We start from the raw sequence: 21913 nt of genomic DNA, 5'->3' as shown, positions 1-21913 counted from the left end.
GCTTTTGGTTAATTGTAGTGAAATCTGCCGCCTTGTAATCTCGAATAGATTTGAATATTGGTAGTGATGGCCCTTTAGGTATGTTAAGAATAAAGTGAAGTACGTGATGGTCACTGATACAAGGCATGCATGATATTGAAGAAACAACGTCTGGGTGAGTGGCAAGGATCAGATCTAAAACGGATGACGATGTTGCTGTAACTCTGGTAGGAGCTTTGACAAGTTGAACCAAGTTATAATCAGAACATAATGTAACAAACTCATTAGCATCAGTGCTAAAGGGGTATAAAGAAATGCCGTCATCAGACCATTTAATATTTGGATAATTAAAATCACCCATTAGGATTATGGGTGAACCTGGGAAACGCACATTAATCTGATTGAGACAGTCATGTAATACATTAGAAAATTCAGAGTATTTGGTTGGAGGGCGGTAACAAACACCAAGAATCCACTTCTTGTAATTAATGGAGACACATACCCAAATTATCTCTAGAGAACAGGCTACCGGTATAAGGGCGGAAGAGAGAGTATTAGTTATTGCCAGCAAAACGCCACCACCTGAGGTACCACATCTATCAGCTCTAAAAATATTATAGCCTTTTTGGCACAGGAAAAGCTCATTGTCACCAATTTTAGCTGAAAGCCAAGTTTCGGTTAACGCCACAATATCAGCATCACAGGAGTCAATAACCAAGCTCAGATCGTCACGATTACGAATTAAGCTTCTGATATTAGTAAGAAGAACAGAAAGATTTGAGCCAAGGTTTCGAGACCCATCTCCCCTCGGGGAATGTTATGGGATTGGCTGTGCCGTTCCCGAACTGTTCAGCGTTTGAGCTCGGTTAGGAGCGCGATGAACAGTTTTAACAGGCAATTCATAAACGCAATCATTAACCGAATTGTAGCAAAAACATTTACCGTTCACAAAAAGCTTATTATAGCGCAGTTTAAAAACCGCACCCTGGCGTTTACCGTATTCCAGCAATTGCCTTCTAGCCAAGCGAGTCTCGGGGCAAAAATCTTCGGCGATCGAAAAATGCGCGTTTTTGAGACCTGAACGACAGGAGAGAACTTGTTCTTTAATCTTGAAGGATTCAAATTTTACTATTAAAGGACGACATTTACCATCAACAAAAGGGCCTAACCTGTGGGCACGAGCTATCTGCTCATGCGATATGTTAACATTCAAGTGAGTTGATAAAAGAGACAATACTTTTTCTTCGGCCTGCGTCCATGACTCGTTAGCTGCGTCATCGACACCATGAAAAAGCAGGTTGTCTCTACGTGACCGGTCTTCCAAATCATTTAGCCTATAATTAAATTGTAGGCTATCTTTTTCAATCCGCTCAAATGTCTGATGCGCCCCGACAAGTTCGCGATGCATATCATCGAAGATAGCAGTTCTCGATTCTAAGACCGTCACTCTTTGAATGAGATTAGTGACGGAAAGCTGAAGGGACTCGTGGTTTGCTTTTAAATCGTTAATGGAAGACAGGACAGCATTTTGGCCTTCTTCAAACTTTAGAGAACGAGCGTTAAGATCGTGCAAAAGACGAAGCATTTCACTGAACTGCTTAGCCTGCTGGTCACTCATGGGACCAGGGTTCTGCTCAACGTCACCGCACAGGTGGGTGGTGTTGATTGGGTTCGAGTAGTAGAGATGTTATAGTGCAACCGAACGCCGATGGAAGTTTCTATAGCCCTCCAACATTACGCGCAGCAACTGGATACTAAAAAAAGTGGGATTTCAGTAATGTTTGAAAACACCCGTTTTGAAGTTATCTTTAGCAGACAACGGTGGGGAAGACGCTCCGCTGACGCTTTCTCGTCGTCGCGCCGTTATTGGCGAGTCGTCGGGACTCTCATCTCTTTCCTCTTCGCGCGACGCGGGATAAGAGAACACCCGACTTCTCTATCCTGGCGCCATTAGGGGAGAGAAGGGTTGTTTCCGTTTTCACTGCGACGACAGACAACACAATCCGACAGAGAAATCTCTGCCAAGTATAACCGGTAAAAGTAAAAAAAAAAATGTCGCGCGATTATTTTTTTTTATAAAAAGAAACAGTCTGTACGTAAAGAGCATTAAAGCAACGAGTTAAATTTACTTCTAAAAATTGTCTATCCTTAACAATCAAGCAATTTTAACGCGCATCTCTATCTTTAAACCTTCATGGGGTTTAAAGGTGTTGAGGATTAGACATCGCGGGTTTACAGTAGTATTGGTTACATTACGTTTTGTACCGATGGCACAACTTTGTAGCTCAGATTAGTTAACTTTTAAGGTATGAAACGTGGAACGGCTGTGTAAATATTTTAGCATTCTACCGGATTTATTTTTAGAAGAGCATTGTTTGTTCACAGGCCGCACCTATCCGTAGCAAATAAAAAGACATATCAAATAAAAAAAATAAATAAACAGTGGAGAAATTGGTGTAACCTTCCAGCTTGTCGCGTCCGCTTTTTTTTTTTTTTTTCTTTTCAAATGGAGATTGAAAATTGGGAATTTATTGTTTACATAATTTATCAAAACTTGGCGATTGTCCAAGATTACTAGCCGAAAGAAATGGCGCACGTCTTTGACTATAGTTTGTGTTTTGGTTAGCGCAAGATGGTTTATTTGTGTGATGAAGAATCAATCGGGGCGAAAAACAGATTGAGCTACCTACTTAGTTCTTTCTTGCATATTGTTGATGCTGCGCACTTCAGAAATAATAACAGCGAAAGGTCAGTTGCTCTTTCTCAAGCTCGTAGCTCCCAATGATTCAAGGAGTTCAACACGAATAATTTCTGCTCCGCTATGTGTTACACCAGTAACACGTAAAAAAAAAAGATGCAAATTAGACGTTAGATGTTTAGACAGCAGAAGCTAGGTCTGCCCTAGCGTGGCGGCGTTTACACTGTAAATGATTAATCGATTCAGTGCAGTACGACTGAGGTATCTTCAATGTGAATCACGCAGTAGTAATGCACGACCGCGCTCATGTGCGATGCTAATTCATATCGAAACTGGCGGGGGTGGGGAGTCATTTCGGAATCTCTCGGTTCTGCATTGGGAGTTTCCGCCTCCCGTGCTCCAAGCTGCGATACGCTAACACACTCCGCTATCGATCATTGATTGTGTGTACTATCGACGGATCATTGAGTAGCATTGTAAAAAAAATGCGAATTGCAGACTTTTAAGCCAGCCTTACAGTATGGTATAGTAGCAGAAACGTGATTTCTTAATTTTCATTATAATGAACTGTTGAGAAGGCGTGTTTCGCTACAGGGTTTATCGCACGAACCAAATAATAACACCATCTACTCCCTTTTTGTCGCATTAGCGTACGACTACTTGCTTCTATCACAGAGCTAAATATGGTTGTAAAATTCGATGGCTTAATTCTGTCGAGACTTACCCCCAGCCACGATCATAAAAGTTTTCTGCGTGATTTACATTTACATCGGACTCTGCCGACTTTTTCTGCGCTAACAGATTCCGTGACCCTTTCCATATACAAACGGCCCACGGGAATCGGTACACGCGAAACATCATCAGTGCATCCTCTGTAGTGGATTGCGGGCACGGCGTAACTGCTGTTCGGATAACGATTTTTCAAGTGGTTCCATCGGTCGATGTAAGATCGATGAACTACGCGATATTTAGAACTGCCCTACTATGGTGCCTGGAACCCCTCCACGACTGGTGTGCTTACCCCGCCCTAAAAAGTGGTAACTCGATTTCCTCCTGATGACGTCATAGAAAAGTGTCATTTTGTCGCTGGCCACGATCTCGGCGGTAATGGACGTGGCAGATGCGTGTTTTGCTGCAGATCGCCCTCCAGTATAAACAATCCACGGAAGCTTCGGCAGATAGGAGTTGAGACTCCGCGACGACAGCGACACTCCCGTTCGCTCGTACTTTTCGCCGAGAGTTCTGGCACCAACCGCCAGGATCGCGACATATGACGTCGTGACAAGTCGGATTCTATGACGTCATTTGTTTCCACTTCGGGGCAACTTTTGATGTATGGGTGACAGAAGACGCGTTCAAGGTTACGTAGTCCTACTGATTCAGATGGAAGTCCCAGGATGTTTGATCGATTATTGAGGGCCTGGTTCGAAAAACACGATTCCGTTACTTGCTCGCGTGATGGTTTGGTCGACCAGTTGGCATGGTAATTGCGGCGACTCGTTATTTAGTAACTTTCGCCGTGTTAATAAATGAAGTATTTGCTTGAAAGCGCAAATCATTTGTGTTACAAGACGCTCCTTATTTATAGTGTATTTTCTTAGTAAGACCAAAGTCAACAATGAAAAAAAGATAAAGAAATTCGGATTAGGGGGTTTAGCTCTGAGGCTAAGTTGGGCACCTGAAGGCCACTAGAAAAGAAGTAAAATTGTTTTATTAGATAACTAATTAACTAGAAAGGATTAATCATCCCCATAGATCAGGGGTGGCCAAGCTGCACGCCGCATGCGGCTCTTCGCGTGTTAAAGTGCGGCTCGCGGCTCCCTCTCCTACCCCCGCTCTCCCCCCCCCCCCCCCTTCCCCCCCCCCCCCCCCCCCCGGCCATCCTTCCGTTCACATGAGCACTTCCCCAAAAAGAGAAATGGAACGCGTTTTAAATTGCAAAATTGCAAGTCAGGTTGCGGTTTTGGTGGTCTTGTTCTACTGCTACCTTGCGTACAGATGGACTGCTTTTGACTCGGATAGATTAAAAGTAGTTCGAGTTTCGTTTATTGCTCTAGACAAAAGTTTGCTCCCCCCCCCCCCCCCCCCCCCCCCCTTCCCCCCCCCGCGGCTCTTGGAAGTTCCGTGGTGTTTTTTGCGGCTCTTAGGCCGGGTCCGCCTGGCCACCCCTGCCATAGATTATAATTTATAAGTTTTGGGACTATAGGCTAATTTGGACGGATAATTGACGTTCGACCTCATATAGTCAAGCCGTGAAGTGAAATCTTGATCACAAAATTCGTAGTAGGGCACTACAGGGCAAGGAATGTCATTCTTGTAGGCGGCTTCAAACTGAAACTAACCCAAAACTAACCCTGGCGTCCGTGCCGTAGGCCACGTGGTCAGTGCTCTCAATTCGTTTAGCCATAATCTCCTATATAAGAAAGTCTAGCTGCGCCTTCGATGCCAGAAACGGCTGCCAAAACTGATAGAGGCAGAACGACAGAACATGACAGAAACATGATAGAACCTCAGAGATCCGCGAACACTTTCTGAAACTCTCCAGTTCTTTTTTTCTTTCTTTCCTTTTTCTTGAGAAAAAGTAGGCACGTTTTGTTTTCTTCTGACACTCATTCACGTTTACGACGCAGCTGCTTTTCCCAGTTTTTTAGAGCAAACTCACGCTCTCACTAGGAAAAAAAAAAAAAAAAAAAAGTAGGCAGACGGTAGTGTTTTTTTTTTTTCGTTTCTTCCAAAAATTACGAAAAGAGGAGTAGGTCGCCTCACGACACCTATGTGGCGCTACCTTCAAGCTGATTTTCTTCTTGCCTGCCGCTGCTCTTCCCTATTTTACCACAACCTGACTGTCTATTCTTCTGACACCGAAAACGCAGACTGTCCGCCTATATAGAAGGCTTTAGTTTAGCGAAGCAAAGGGGTTCGGCCACCCCCCGCGAAGAGTGAATCCTGACCCAGTGACGTCGATGAGAATCTTGCCGTCGTGCGTGTCCCAGGCGCCCCTCATGAGGATGGCCCACTGGATGGTGAGGGCTGCGATGAGCAGCGTGAAGCCCACGGCGCTGAAGCTGTACCGCTTCAGGAACGTCATCAGAAACCCGAAGCCCACGAACACCATCACGTTCACATCCTGGAACACTGGAACAAACGGACAGAAAACAAAAATAAAAGAACACGAACAAACGGGGTTAATAAATCTCCAGCTTTTTGTCACCGTGCGCGCAGTGGCAGCGATAGCTGTGATTTGCGCGTGGCAACACCCACTTTTATGCATGTGCACTCTTTGTTTACTCCATCGATATAACGCAGCCTTGTGGTTATCGAAGTATGTAGGAAAAGAAACACACTGTACGCTTGAGTCAACGCTTCTTCGTAAGGTTAAGTCGGGTCAGGAACTGCCCAGGTGTTTCTTTAACCATCGATGTTAGCGGGATGTTTTGGATCAGTCTGAAGCAGACCCCGGCCCCGCCACCTAGCCTTCTCTCGGCCGAACGATGAGCTACTTTGGTTGGATGTGATCAAAGGATTTGATGATCTACTGAGCTTTCTGCCTGACTCAACGCGGCCGCGATTACAATGAGAAGGTACCTATAACACCAATCGCTGTAAAAAACAACAACACTGCACTACGCACGAGATTTTGCGTGTAAACTCCACTCACAGATTCCAATATGAGGCAGTGCTCGTGAATCGGCAAACTTAGATCAACGAGGCTTTCATAATTTTTAATGACGACTAGTAAATGAGGTTTACGGTAAATGTAATAGCCTCATGTTTTTCGTTATGCAAACCATAGACGTTGACATATCGGGGAAAAATCACTATGCAGCGAAAATACACTAAACCTTTTTGCCGTTTATCTTAGTCTTATTATCCATTCTCAATTCAGCACTTGGGTACTACAGAGTTGCTATGAATGTCGGAACTAAGCAAATTAATGGTGCTTTTCAGAGAAAATGAGGCCATGAAGCACCAAGCTTCAAAATAAGGAAATGTCAAATATTTTGTGGTCTGTACCACTGCGCTTGCTCACTTGGGTTTGTAAGCCTCTGTATGCGGTTTAGCCGATTTCTTTACCATTTTAAATGATACGATGGAGCGTACGGAAAGCTGCTATGGAGTGCGCGGCGAGTGCACGGCGAAATATACTGCGAGCAGCAGGCACAAATCTGAAAATTCGAAAAAAAAAAGAAAAACGCGATTGACGTTTTTGTTGTCTAGGTTTTCGCATCGCCAGCCTCGTGCCTGCTGCACAAGCGGTAACTTTAGCGCACCCCGAGGCTTCACGCGCGCCAGAAGTCTTCCTAAATTTGACTTATTTAAGGGTCATTCCATCTCAAAGGTCCCAGATTTAACGCTCGACCATTTCAGATAAAAAAAAAAAAATCATGGGGAAAAAACAGCCACCCTAAGGTTTTTTTTTTCCAAAAATAATTTTACCAATTTTTCTAATCTTTATTTTTATGGCGTGAGCCTGGTTTCAATTTCTAAAATGAGCGTAAAACTAGGCATCAATCAATATTTGAGTAAATGTAAGGTTTTCTTCAAACGCTTCACAATTTGTTTTATGGAATTCGAACGGCTTTTAGCCAGCTATGTTGTGGTAATTATGATAGTTTTGTTGTAAAACTATTTTTTTTTAATATTCCACAAAATGCACGAATATTCTCACGTTTCAAAATATTTGTATTTAATTATTGCTTTGCGCCTGGAATTTATAACTTTTTTTGTTGAAAATCCTGTACATGTATTACAAATAAGAAAAATGTTTGAAGCTGCGCAACAAAATATTTCACAAACCAAAAATTCTGAAGTTGTAAAAAAGTCAGTTTTGCTGCCTAAACAGCCGTCTATTCTACCCTGAGCTGTTTCAAGTAAAAATACGAAATATAACGAATTTATAAGAAATGTGTATTGTATTTCATTTGTGAAAGTTTAATCAAAATGATTTTTGTCTAAATTGAGAAAAAAAAAAGTTGAAGTTAAGCTTCCGCGTCGCAACTTGGCATAGTTTCTCAGCGCCTCTGATACGAGAGCTGACACGAGAGCTGAGAAACTTTGAGCGCTCGCAAGGCAATTTCTGGTCGGGAATGTGATTTCCGTGGAGGGTTCTGCGCATGCGCATTCTTGACTCGCAATTGCCTCGCAGTCTGCAGTCACTGTTTACAGCTAAAGATGCGCCGCGGTCTGCCACGACCGCTCCCACTCGTCCGTCTTTTCGGCTGCAATGCTAACAACGGCGGTTATCGTGTGATAATTGTACGTGCCCCCATTGCATAGCAGGCTCGTTGCATCCTTTATACCCGATGTCAGTTCGCCTCACTCCGAAACTTGATACCTAATCGGCGTCGGGATCTCCTGACAGGGACTTCTCTTCAGGAAACGTGATGACGATAAAGCGAGATCCCTACTATTCTTCGTTTCACCTTACCAAGGGCGGCAGTGGACGCTACGAACAATCCCAGCCAATCCAGCGTTGTGCACGTATCACATCACCCGCTTCCCTCTCGAAGGTCCGTTCAATCCCCACCCTTGCCTGTTTCGATCTGGATGAGCATCGTACCGGAGTGCGGTCGTGTATCGCTACTGCGTGATGCACGTTAGAGACCTCAGGCTAGCGGCTGTACTGCACTGGCTAAATTGCTCATCTACAGCTGCGAGACAAGTCGTCCGTTGAGGAAGACTAAGTTCATGCTGTATAAACATACCGACAACCCAAATTTCTCGAATGTCACGACACTAACACGGCATTGGATTGGCTACAGTTCCGCGTAGCGTCCGCTGCGGTACACCGTAAGATGAAACGGTCTCGATGAAAGAAAAGGACTGACTGTAAGAAAGGGCAGAAAAACCGGCGATATTGTTTCGAATGACCTTACCACTGACTGCCGCGATCGGGAATCTGCCTAAGAAAGAAGTTTATTTTTCGTCAGGGTACGTTGCTATAACGATGGATGAAGTAGGTCATTCAGCACAGGCAAGTCATTCTGCGGTTCGGGCGGATGCTGATGAGTGCAAGTAGGACATTATCCTTCTTTAAATTTCTAAACTAGGGTGATGGTTGTCTCCTGTTCACTCATACTAATGTTTCACCGGATCTCTTCAGTTGCAACGATTACGGCATTTCCGCTAAGTGGAATTTTTTTTGCTACAACCCACGGGAAGAGTAGTTGTTACGGAGTAGGGAAACAGTGAAGCGTTTGGCAGCAAGGGCCTTTCTTCAAGGTCCCTTTTTAGAATCAAATTACGACGCTCTATCAGGTGTTCACCTGGGCTAAAAATAACATTGGAGGTTTTACAATTCCCTGGGTTCCAAAAGAAATGGTTGAAAAAAGACGAACCCGACTAAGTACATGATTCAGCTCAACGGTCCCCGCCAAATGGACACAGAGCTTTCATCACTTTAGGCCAGCATCACCTTCAACGCAACGTAATGGATTTACGTCCTATCACTAGACACATGAATTTGCAGTTTTAAAATAGATCTTAGGCTTCGTGTGCTAATTCAGAAATTTCACCAATCTCTCTGCTGTGATCTGTTCAACACCATATAGTTCAGGTCGTTTTCATATCGCCTACTCACGGGCGTGTATGCCGCTGCTTACCTGTGTCCTGACACTGAGAAGCGTGACAAATTGCGGTGGTGTGAAACAACTGACCTGCTGGGGGATATGCTGCTCCGGCAACGCTGAAAAATAACCAGCAGATACGACAAGCCATACTATAAATCACAAGAGGACTCCGGCGCTGGCGACGGTTGCAATTGCAGCGACTGGCAAGCCACGGGAGCACGGGAGAGGCCTTTGCCAATGAAATGCGAAAACACAACTTTTCTGCATCTACCTGCACTGGACAATCCGCTCAAGACAAACAATCCAGCGTTTCATCCGGCTACGATGTCGACAGTGGCGCACTGTGCGGTGAAGAGGAGCTAAGAAACCACGCTCTAAAAAAAGTCCGTGCGTTCACTTTCCCGCAGAACACTCGGAGAGCCAATCACCGCAACTTACGGAGGCAGCTCAGCGAATGACGATGCCGAAACATATGTTTAGACCAAAAAACGCAGTCTGAGTTGTGATATTAAGCATTGCAAAACGTCACGCTTGCATTGCTTAATGTCACAACACAGACCGCGTTTTTTGGTCTAAACATATGCTTCGGCATTGTCATTCGCTGAGCTGCCTCCCTAAGTTGCGGTGATTGGCTCTCCGAGTGTTGTGCGGGAAAGTAGTCGCACAGGCTTTTTTTAGAGTGTAGCCCGGGTTGCGACGTCCAACTTCAATATTTCTTATCTCTTTAGACAGGAATCGTGTTGATTAAAAGTTTACAAATAAAGGCAATAAACTCTTCTTATAAAGTCGTTATGTTTTGTAGTTTTATTTGGACCACCTCCGATGGTAGAATAACGGCTGGGCAGCAAAAATGACTTTTTCGCAACTTTAGATATTTTTTTCTGAGAAGTATTTGGTTCTACCATTGGCTTCCAACAGAAAAAAGTTATAATAGCCAGGCGCAAGACAATAACTATAAAATAAAAAATTTAAAAAAAGTAATAATATTTGTATATTTTTGTTAAATTAAAAAAATATCTTAACACTACAGATTGCATAATCATCAAAACATAGCAATACAAAATCCGTTTGAACATTATAAAACGAATTGTGAACCATTTGGAAGGAAATCTTATTTTTAATAAATGACAGATTGATGCTTAGTTTTATGCCCATTTTAAAAATTAGAGCCACACTCACGCCATAACGAAATGTTTTTCAGCGAAAATATTTTAGGAAAAGGTTAGCAGTATACTTTATGGCTTTTCATCTCCTCAAGTGAAAGCTACGTGCTTGTTAGACCAATTAATCGCCTACCTTATACACCAGATCCCGCTTTGGAGGTGAACATCTTGTCTTTCTTCTTCTTTTCCCCGGAGCCCACAGATTTCACTGTCATTTAAGCGAGAATGGAGGACTATGACATTCAATTTCGTTGCGTAAGCTCGCTTACACCATTGGCTGCTGGCTCATTGAAAGATCGTGCGCCATTTATTATAGACACTGAAATGTCTGGTTCAGCATCCCTTTAAGGACCTTGGAATAAAAAGCCATGATTTTTTTTTTTTTTTAATAAGAAATTGCCGAGCGCTACGTTTGGAGGGTTTGAGATGCAATAATCCTGTAGAGTTTTTAATGACGTTCAGCAAGTATGTAATTAAAGTATTGTGTCTATTTTCACAAATTCAACGTTAATTAGTACATTTTTGATAAATAATTTAGGTAATTAACATGTTTTTAGAATCTCTGATGTCCGCCTTGGCTAACAAATTGTTCCCCAAAAGATATTAAAATTTTTTTTTTAAACTATTCTTATTGCTTAGTTCGACGTGAGCGCGTTGGTGAAGTTAAATAAAAACTGAACAGCATAACGAAAGAGGTGCTGTTCTGTCCGTCGCTATGTTTATTTTTGCTGTTTTTATTCTTATTGGTAGGAATTTGTTTTAAGTCTTCGCTGAAAACCCCTGTATAATAGCAGCTAGGGACTTTCTCCGTTGTGAAGCCGCTGCCATGTTGTTTTCACTATACGACAGGCTGGTTATAGGTCTTCCCAAGTAGAAAGGTAAATAAAAATATATAAGTTTGAGGTCACCGTTCCAAACCCACGTCCCGCAGCCTTCTCACAACCAAGCAGCCTATCTTCGTGCCGTTATTTTCGCTAATTTTTCGTTGAGCTCGCGTCTATAAACATGTGCAGCGAACGCAGCCAACCCACAAATGCGCTCGTCATGCCCTTTGAACCGGTGTCGTGGTGGTGTCCTTTATGCGCACGCGACTGCGAAAGCGTGCGTGCTGTTCCGAGGGCATACCCGCGGTGGCCGAATGCGCTTTTCAATTAGCGTGGCGTGCGTCGCGGGCGCAACGGGCTTCCGAAAGCCTTCCGCGAGCATGAGCGCCGTGCTCCCGTGTTCCCAAGGCTGTCCGTCTCAGTGTCTCGGCTTTGTCAGCGTACGCATGTTGGGCGGGACTCAACCGGCCCCGCGCTAATCGGACCGACTCACGCCACGGGAGCGCGTGCTAATGCCTGGACGAACATGGGCAGCTTTTATTCGACACGAGTGTCTGTTGGGACGACTAGAGTCACTAATAAGCTACACGCTTCGATGCAACGACACGCCAGCCATCTTGTGTGCTTAACATCGATTCAATCCTATGTTTAATTGATGAAGCGTAGAATTTGTTGCCGATATATATTATAAAGGCTTTCAGGCAGCTGTGCATGGGCGTCGTCATAACCAAACTTCAGTTTTTGTTTCCTCTTATTCCGTTCGCTTCACTTCTTCATTGCCACAGCAGGACAGGTTATGGCCACTTTAGGTGTTACTGCCTCCTTCTTTCCAGCATAGGCCTTTGTGGAGGCTCCTCGACGCCCGCTTAGGTGGCTCGGCATCTCGGTAAGACGAGAGAAGGTTGGCACTGGCGGCTCAATCTGGAGCGTGTTTTAAGCGTCTATACTAGCTGCAATTACTACATCTGTCCACAGTGAAGAATGCGTTAAGCTACGAACAAGCGCGCTTAGAAATAGTAACTTGCAGAATAAGAAATTACGCGATAAAGACTTATGTATAATAATTTAGCTTGCTATAAATAAAAAAAAAAATACAAGGAAAATTGGGATCTTACTATAATTTTAAGAATAAAAAGCGTTTATCCTTCTTCGTTATATTACCTAATATTTGACCGCGATTTCATTGCTGTTTAGAAAATAAACTAAAAACGCACATGCGCATTATTTTTAGTGCTTAGAAGTAGTCCGTAGTACTGCTTCTCGTACATTTTTGCAGAGTTCCCTATGAGGTATCGAGTAAAACAGGTTTTCCGTATTAAAGGAAACCGCGTGACAGAAATCTGGGTTAAAGTTTCTCAGAAATTGAACCACGCCCTGTGAGTTACACACCTTGAAGGGGTAATGGCACTGAAGACGTGACAGGTGTCTGAAGATAAGATGACATCTGTAGTTGTCATGATTCCCTCTGTGTAACTATAGCTTATTAAACATGTGGCAGAAGGATTGTTACGAAAACGTCGGGGAGGGGGAAAAAGTAGTGGGAAGGTCAGGCGGATTGTTAGACCGACCGTGATACTATGTGTGCACAAATTCTGCCATAGTTTGAAGAAAGTGGGCGAAAAACATGGACTACCGGTACTACTCTCAGCGCCTCAGAAATTGTGTAAACTGTGTGCAAGAATAGAAAAGGGAGATTTAAGGGTGGGAATATGTAAGAAGAAGCATGGAACTAAATATGTGGAATGCAAGGAAGGGGTGGTGTATAGAATACCTTTAATGTGTGGGAGGGTTTTTCATAGGACAAAGCGGAAAGTGCATCAACGACAAACTAAGAGACACGCACTGGCTGTAAGATCTTCGCCCTCGGGTAATCTTGCGATACACTGCAACCGATGCGACTGTGGCCCGAAGCTTCAGGAAACTGTCATCCTGAGCAGGAATCGTAACAAAATGACTAGGGAAATTTCGGAGGTGTTTTACATAAAGAAGTGCGACGGCGACACGTGCATTAGCGCCCCATCGATAGCATTATAAGATTCAGAGGTGGCGTATCTACAGTCCTTTTTAGCTCAAGCAAGAAATATTATATGTAGATTATTAGACAATGCGTTTACATGACGTGGATGGTTGTTGACAAGGCATATATGTTTCTTCTTTTGTTTAAGTCAGATTAAACCTAAGTTGGAAGTGCGCTGTACTGTGTATGTGTGTTCTTTTACTGGTTCTCGTTTATTAGCGCTTTTAATCCTGTCAAGTCCTATACTTCTCATAGCGCATGACACGTAGTACCTGTAACCCGCTAAAGCTTCCTAACTATAAGCGGGTAAATAACGCCTGTCTGAGGCGCAGGTGACCCCGTCGACCTTGAGGGGTCGTGCGAGGGACATCGGATATGCAGCACATCTAGCGGAACTGCGAACGGGGTGTTGTACCAAGCGGCTCTCGCCCAGGCTTCCACGGTCGCGCATGCAGATCGCAGGCAGAGTCAGCGGGCCCGTATAGAATGCACAAGCGAGTGCGGGAAGGTCGCCCTGTTTTGAAACTGTTGTCGTACACAGTCGTTCTGGTGCAATGTGCCTCCGCTTGCCTTGTGTTCACAAAGTTGCGTTGACACTGATCAGGCATCATACCAAATACACGGTGTTTGATGCAGACCTATGCGCCGAGAAACTGAGGGAGAGGGGGAGACGAGAGGGTACGCCAGAACGCATAGTTCTGGATGGAATGATGAGTGGGTAAAACCTAAAGCTAGCTGCATTTGTCTCCACTGCACTCGACTAACGCGTTAGAACACGAAACTCTGGCGTCCAGTGTTTGGCTTTCGTATAAGTCCGTGGCTCTCAAATTGCTCTCAATGCGAGAGTCTAATGCGGTAGCACATTCGCAGTCCGCACCATCGTACCGTATCGTATGTGCAAAAACTGTTCCCTAAATCTCTTTACGTAGAGAGTTTTAGGGGACCGTTTTTGCACATACGATACGTTACGCTCGGCTCTCCGGTATGGACTGCGCATGCGCGAGGTCACTGCTGCCTTACCGTAGTCCAGTGTCCGAACCGTAAGCTGTGATCGTGTGGTCCAAGCGGCTGACACCAGAAGCGTCTCGACTCGTTTAGGCTGCATTCGCACTGCCGTTCGAATCGCAACCGCGAAGCGTGAATCGCTCGTTTTTATTATGAACTGCGCGTGAATTTGTATCGCATCTTTAAGCAACCGCGTTCGCAACCGCTTTGCGGATGCGGTTGAGTCACCAGTGTGAATGCTGCGTTATAGAACCGCTGTTTCGCTGTGGGAAGAGGCTTGCCGAAGCTTCAAACGTGAATGAAAGTTATCGTGGCTCTACCCGGAAGAAATGTCATTGGGGTGGTGAAGGAAGTCGAATTCACGACAAATAAAACAGAAAACAAACAAAACGTCAACAAGACAGCAACGCTTTCTTAAAATCGTCTTGTTCGTTTGGCTCAGTTTGCGAGGATGTGACATAGCTCAGTTGGGTGAACCGGCGCTCTCCCATTTTGATGAAGGCCCCGACGACACGGGTTCAAACCCTGTCTGATGACCCAGCCGTTAATCGTTAGGATGTATTAGCCACGTCGGCTTAGCACATCCACTTTATCCATCGACGCGAGGTCGGACGTCCCTATACGCGGGGATTCGTCACTTGTAACGAAGGTTGACAGTGCAGTGAATGCTATGTGTTGCCTTGGGCGCCAGGAAGGTACGATGTCCTGCTTTGTCACAAGATTCTGGGTTATCTCCTCCTTTTGGTGGCAGCGAAGTCAAATAAAATGACTTTTTCTAAGTTTTTCTCCCAAATAAATCCAATTCAAACTTATTGTCAATGAGTTCTAGCGCCATGATTTTCGCGAAGATCGTCTGTTTCTTTAGCAGACGAATGTACCCTTTGGTGGCCCGTACAGCAGTTTAGAGTTTTGCTATACCAATGACGGTAATGAACTTGTATTTGACCTGGCACCGCCACTTTCGCAAGTCCACGGCTGGCGAGGAACTGTTCAATGTGTAGTTTGTTTCTCCATCACTTTCAGTTCGATGGTGACGAAGAACCTGCAGTGAGAACAAAGCTCCAACCCACACACGCGTCGATAAAATGCTATATACCACAGGGCTTTGAAGTCTATTGCGTGCCGCCCACAGATTTACTGAATCTGAGTTAGAAATGAACGCTTACATAGCTCTTGCGCATCGTACTAACCCCTGAACCTTCGCGTCATCCGCTTAGGAGCATCTTCAACGTCTTCCTTTATCAGTCACTTTAGTGACTGATATAGTGACTGACTGGGAGCGCTAAATATAGCGGCGGCGTCCCCACAGTCACTGAACAATAGACCCTTTTCGAAATTTAGTCTGGCCACTTTGATCACTATCATCATCTGTGAAACGGCAAATGTGCCGCGCCAATAGCGGCCTTCTATAGAAGGCCGCCATAGGTACGGCACATATGCCGTTTCACCACTGATCTCTATGGCAATTGCTGGATCGCGTTTGCCCGCTCCGCAAATGCGGCCACTAGCGGCCATCTTTTTGGTAGAGTTATATTACCTCTAGCCAAAATACAGCTCCTGCAGCCACTATCACCCATCCATGGCTGACAGTGTTTTGGCAGGTGTGTGCCAGGCTGCCGCCGAAATAGGGTGGGTGATATTTCGTGCTTGATTGAAATTGTTTGACGAAACATATTTTTTAAACCCGGCGTTAACGGTAGCCCGATCTTTGAGAAGCCGGTGAGTTTCACGAAATCGCAGCACCGGGGAAAAGCAGCACAGCACGCATCGAAAGTCGCATCAAAAGAAGCATCGAAAGCAGACGCCGGTACGGAGTGTGCTTTCGATGCGAACTGCGCTGCTTTTCCCCGGTGCTGCGCTTTCGTAGGACTTTCGCCGGGTCCTTAAATATGAGGCTACCGTTCACGCCGGGTTTCGAGAACCTGCTTCGTCAAACAACTTCAATCAAGCATGAAATATCACCCACGGTACAGTGTACTAGATCTACGGCTATTTTATGGCAGCCTGCCGCCATTGCGCTGTCCGCCATATTACTATGATGGCTAGAGATAATATAACTCTACCAAAAAGATGGCCGACCGTGGTCGCATTCCCGTCCATAGGCGGAGCTGGTCAAACGCGATCCAGCAAATAGACGTAGAGATCAGTGCGTTTCACAGATGATGATAGTGATCAATGTGGCCAGACTGAATATCGAAAAGGAAAAACGACCCATTTTACAAAAATGCAAAAACATTCTTGCCAGAAAACTTTTTTTTTTTTTTTTTTTTTGTGCCAGACGCTTGCGCCGTGCTTAAGGACGATGCACTAAGGATAATAATTTGTGCCTATCAAATACATGGCTTGCGCTGAGTGCGAACCTTTTGCAGCGTGCATTTTGCCCTGCCGGAGTTGGTTTTCTCAGCAAGAACAACTCGCACTGACCACCAGCATATAGTGCGATGAGGTCACGTGCAAACCATGTTAAACAGTTCAGCTTTCTGGGGAAATGCGATGTTCGCAACACTAGCAATAGATGTCAAAATCGTAAAGTTCTGCAGTATTTGTAGCATTCTTGCGATGATGTATGTCAACCTAATGAAATATTAGAGCGCATGACTGGTAAAGAATAGAGTTGTAAAGCGAGGGCCAAAAACAAGTGAACGTAAAACCCCCGGGTAGTGCCTCCCGAGGTAGTATCTCGCGAAGTTCCGAGCTCAGGCAATCTAATGCCTAAAGGTGGTTATATTATATAGGATTCTAAGAATATTCGTTTGTCCTTCGCGCAATTCATGTTTAATTAGGAATATTATTGCATGCATTTCTTTGCATCTCTTTTTGCAGTAAGGCGTTGTGTAAGTGATTATTTAGAAAAAAGTACCAGTTTCCTTCCTCCCTCGGCGCATTTCGTGTATTTGCCTTCCTATCTATCATATGAGCGGAAATTAATTTTCAGCATACCCTGCAACCCAGTATTTTACACTGCAACACATCGAAGAAAAGAAAAGCATGTTTCCGCAAACTCAACAGCTGGCGTATTTTCCTGTATCGTCCTCCCGTGTCGGTCTCAAGCGGTTATGTGAACTTCATAAAGTCAAATTTATTGATGATAATAAAAAATATATTTAAATATTGACTGAAGATTTGGCAATCTAAGTAGAAAATCCATCACCTCAAAGATATATATATTATGAGTAAATGTATCCCCAAATTATCTGAAAGATGCTCTGCGAATCTTTTCCAGCGTTTTCATCCTCGATAGACCCGATATAAGTGATATGGAAAAGCCTTAAATAAATTTTTGATTTCGAAGCTAATTTAAATAACTATGTGTTCCTGACACATATATAACTTCTCAACCATATAGAAGCCTGTTATGGCCTCTTTAAGTGTGGTGAACAGAACTTCCATGTGTCTGTGGGTTGGACGAAAACAAAATACATAAGGACGCATGGTGTAACGATGACTACTACGCACGCAAACCGTCAAAAAGTGTTCAATTAAGTAGCTGCCTTACCGAGTATAGAGCATGAAATACCACTTCGTTTAATTCAACAAAAAATCATCAATTAGCGAGGGTGATGCTTATTTGCAAATTAAATTGACCGGCATCTTGTCAAAAACAAACATCAAAATTCAGGCTATGCCAGTTTATTCTGTGTTCACTGGGATTCACTGGGACTCAGATTTGGTCTGAATACGAAGGTGCTTATAGATTAAAGTGAACACTTTCAATCACTCCTTTCTGCATGATTCGTCGCCTGCATCACGGTGCTCAGTGGTTAGAAAGACAAGCATTGTGGTTGCCTCTCATATTTCTAGAAAAGATAGACTGGAAGAGCTTGTTTTAAAACTTCCGTGATATTTTAAGATGTTATTGCTTTGAGCTCAGTTGTGTCATGATCACATATATATTGTGAAACGTATTTTTGTAAACCATAGTTCGTTATATATATGGCGACGAGGTGCCCATTTCATGATTTTATGCACTGTAACTAATTCATTAGTTCCAGTGCACAAACCCGATTTAACTTGTAATACTGCGACCTGAAAATAAGAGTGGATTGCGCAAACGATAGGGAAAAAACTATAAAGTTAATCGTTTTACCGCATAAATAGTGCCTATTGCCAGAACAACGTGGAAAAATAATCTAAATTTAGCGGTTCAAACTGTCATATTTGCTCCCCGGAACTGAACTGGAACTGAACCAAAAACCGTGAACCCGAACCCGAACCGAACCGGTAAAAACTTCGGTTCGACACTCTGGGTCCCTGTATTTTTTCAGCCTTGACGCGCGTGACTGATGAACATTAGCGACGTACAATGGACATCAGATCACACGGCCACTTGTTCCTCTGCGAGTGAGGGGAGAACGCTGCTCGCTCATCTCTACACGTTTCTGCTACTACCATTGCGTGGGGGAAAAGCAAAGAACTAATGTGCGTTTCGCAGGATATTCACGCCAATAAATAATTATAAGTGCAGTTTAATTGAAACATACACAACATATTGCTATTTTGTATGCCTGCATGTCTTGTCAATCAAGTGTATACCCACCTGCTAAAATCCCTTTCAGGGGTTGCAGTATCAACAAATAAATAAATAAATATTTCCACTGTTAATTTGAATAGACGCATACGAATACGGTGGACACGGGGTGGGCTTCCCTGACCTTTCCTCCACTTCCACATTTGCCAACTCCTCCCTCCTCCCACCCTACGAATTCGACAGAAGACCACGGCCTAATGGATGCAAAGGCACACGGTAGGTTCACCCCTTTGTATACTGCCCATCCAAATAGGAAATCGAATAACTTCGGCGCTGACAATGAGTAACCTTTCGTGCCTTGTGGGCATTGCAATACCGAGGTAATGGCGGGACTAAAAAGAATAAACGGCACAAAAGGATTTCGTGGTCGGTTTCGGGCGTGACGGAAGGGTGCGTGTAGCGTAATCGGTGCCGCAACAGGCCGTAATTGGGAAATGTGTGTCACCGGGACGGCGCACGCACCCAAAAACAAACAGCGAGGCTTCCTCGCTGCCTGTCTGGGGTCGAGTGTATCCGCGCTCGCGGCCATTCCAAATCAAAACGTCCCAGCCCAGGAAATGTACATTCGGGGTCCGCCGAGCGTGTCCTCGGAACGAGCGATCGCTTTGTGGGTATACACACGCGCGCGTTTTTGCTCGACGCGAAACTGGAAGCCGCCCCTTCCCGAAGAATTACCTTTCGAAGACGGCGAGCAGCACGCGGATGGGCCGACCTTCGGACTTCGAGCTCGCACGTTCGTTGGTTAACCGCAAACCCCCTTGTCTTTCGCGTGTTTTTTTTTTTTCCTCCCCTTCTTTCTTGGAATTAATGTTATCGCCCGTTTTAAACTCGTGCACACTCGTGCGGGCAGCCTGGAAGTGGGAGAAGCAGCAGCACGAAGCTGCATGGCGCGCAAAAAGGGCAAACGCGAATGTTCGGACTCGTATCCTTTTTGTTAGAAGCGGTTCAATTACCAACCCCCTTCTTCGTTCGGTTCATTTATAAAATTCCGTAGCATTTACAGGGTCGTCTCTTAAACCGCGACCACACTGATATTACATCGTGCAAAAGAGAGTAGGTGGCGCAAGCTACCGCCCGTTACAAGGGGTACAGTCCGAGGTGCGTTTCTTCCTCTTCCTCTCACATGAGTCATACAAAAACATGCTTCGAAAATGCTCGAGGCTTGTCCGCAGGTAATTCTGTCATCGTGCCTGCTGCAGCACACACACTCGAATGAAGTACGAACAGTGTGACCGGGGTGCTTTATTTAGTGCTTTCGTGTGTGTCACATGTAGCTTCGATGGTGACGTCACACTGATGACGTCAGGAGGTTCACGTGACGACCCGTTGGCGTTTTAGAAGGTTCACCGCCCGACGTCGTCATCGTGGCGGTCGTCACGTGGCACCGGGACGGACACCGTGGCGTCGTTCTGTCGAATGACGTGATTTGACGTCACGTCGAGTGGTCGTGTGACGTAAAGTCTCGTGACTCTATGATGTCGGGTGACTGAATTTTGTGGCCTTTAAAAAAGCAAAAAAAAACGGGCTGTTTTTTATTTTTTTCATTTGGAGATGAGGGCAGTAGCTTGGTCGCCGAATAAGGAGATAAACTAATAATCGTTCAGTCGATTTATGTGCGTGCTGTTATTCTTTTTAGCAAGCTACATACAAGATGTGGAGTCCGGTACTGGAATTTTCAAATCGGAATTTGAGGGGGACTTTTTCGAACCGATGACAACACTGTTCAAAACTTAAAGAGCTACGCAATCATTCGAGGAACTTGAAAAAAGAAAAAAAAGAAGAAAACAATAAATGATGATATAATGATTCTTCAACCCTTCCATTTATTATTAAAGGCTCAGCTTTTCCCCATGTTAAATTCTCTAGGACAAAAAACAAATCGGCTTTTATTCTAAATGTGTATAATGTGAATAAAAGGTAAAAACACGGGTTAGCTAGTGAAGAACTTCCGTTGTAACCGACACAGAACGATAAACAAAAAACAAAAAAAACAACGAAGAAAACAATAAGTATTGTTCGTTTTTCTTATCGTTCCGTGTTTCCGGTTACTATGGAGTATGCACAAAGTGAGAAAGGCGAAACATTTTCAAAAACATTTTCAAAATTATCCGTGAGCGTCAAAACCATATATATAGACGCTTTACACATGCGCCAAATTACAGCCGCCATTGCTGACCTTCTCTTGTCGTTTCCATATGCCGAGCCACTGAAGCGAGCGTTGACAAGCCTCCACAGAGGCCAAGGCTGTGGAGAAGGACGCAGTACAACCTAAAATAGCAATAACCTGCCCTGCTGTGGTTATGATGAAGTGAAGTATTTGTATTAAGAGGAAAGAAAAACTGAAGGTCGGTTATGGCGGCGCCCATGCACAGCTGCTGCAAAGCGTCTATAGCTCCGAAAACGTTCAATTTCGATTCAAGGCAAGTTGAAGAACTCAAAAGGAACCTTGTATCTACGGAAGAAAAAATATATAGATATATCAGGAGGTGCTACGAATTTGCCTACAAAAAGCTCCCGAAAAAAAGGAATCCTGCATATTTCGGGTTCAAAATATAAACGGAAATCACTAATATTAAGAACTTCTCGTCACTAATCTCTAGGAAATTAAAGCGCTGAACATTCTGGGATGATTGTAACCCCTCTCTTTGTCGTACATGGATGGGGAGAAATATATAAAAAACGCGGACCAATAATACTCCGCAGAAAGGAACGGAATATTATTAATATTATTATTATTATTATTATTATTATTATTGTTGTTGTTGTTGTTGTTTGCTTTCTGTGCTTTCTGCTTTCTGTGCGGATATGCTTTCTGTGGCGGATAATTTCAATAGTTTTTTTGCTTCAGTCTCCGGCATATCTGACGATGTAAATGTTTCGGCGGTAAATCTGGAAAAACCCTGCCCAAATTCTGCCTTTCTCCCAAACATGACTGAACAAGATCTTCATATGTTGTTGTTTAGCTTTAGGCCTCATAAGTCTCCTGGTATAGATAATATTAAACTTACCGACTTGCTTCGCAATTTTAATGTTTTAAAACGTGTTCTCCTCCACATACTAAACGGAATTATAGACACCGGAGTTTTCCCCAAAAATTTCAAAAGCGCAATTGTCAGACCTCTTTATAAAA

General features: G+C 44.1%; 1 protein-coding gene across 1 annotated transcript in view; it reads right to left on the bottom strand.

The window, feature by feature from the left end:
- LOC8040009 (ammonium transporter Rh type A) overlaps positions 1-21913 on the bottom strand; it is a 61581-nt gene that overhangs the window by 28681 nt on the left and 10987 nt on the right. The window contains exon 3 of the mRNA XM_040221006.3: positions 5629-5812. Coding sequence (XP_040076940.2) covers positions 5629-5812 — 184 coding nt within the window. The remainder of the gene's footprint in view (positions 1-5628; positions 5813-21913) is intronic.

Source organism: Ixodes scapularis, unplaced genomic scaffold, assembly GCF_016920785.2.
Source record: "Ixodes scapularis isolate PalLabHiFi unplaced genomic scaffold, ASM1692078v2 PGA_scaffold0__279_contigs__length_252992795, whole genome shotgun sequence".
Lineage (NCBI taxonomy): Eukaryota > Metazoa > Arthropoda > Arachnida > Ixodida > Ixodidae > Ixodes > Ixodes scapularis.
Note: the sequence above shows the minus strand (reverse complement) of the source record. Positions and strands in the feature narration are given on the sequence as shown.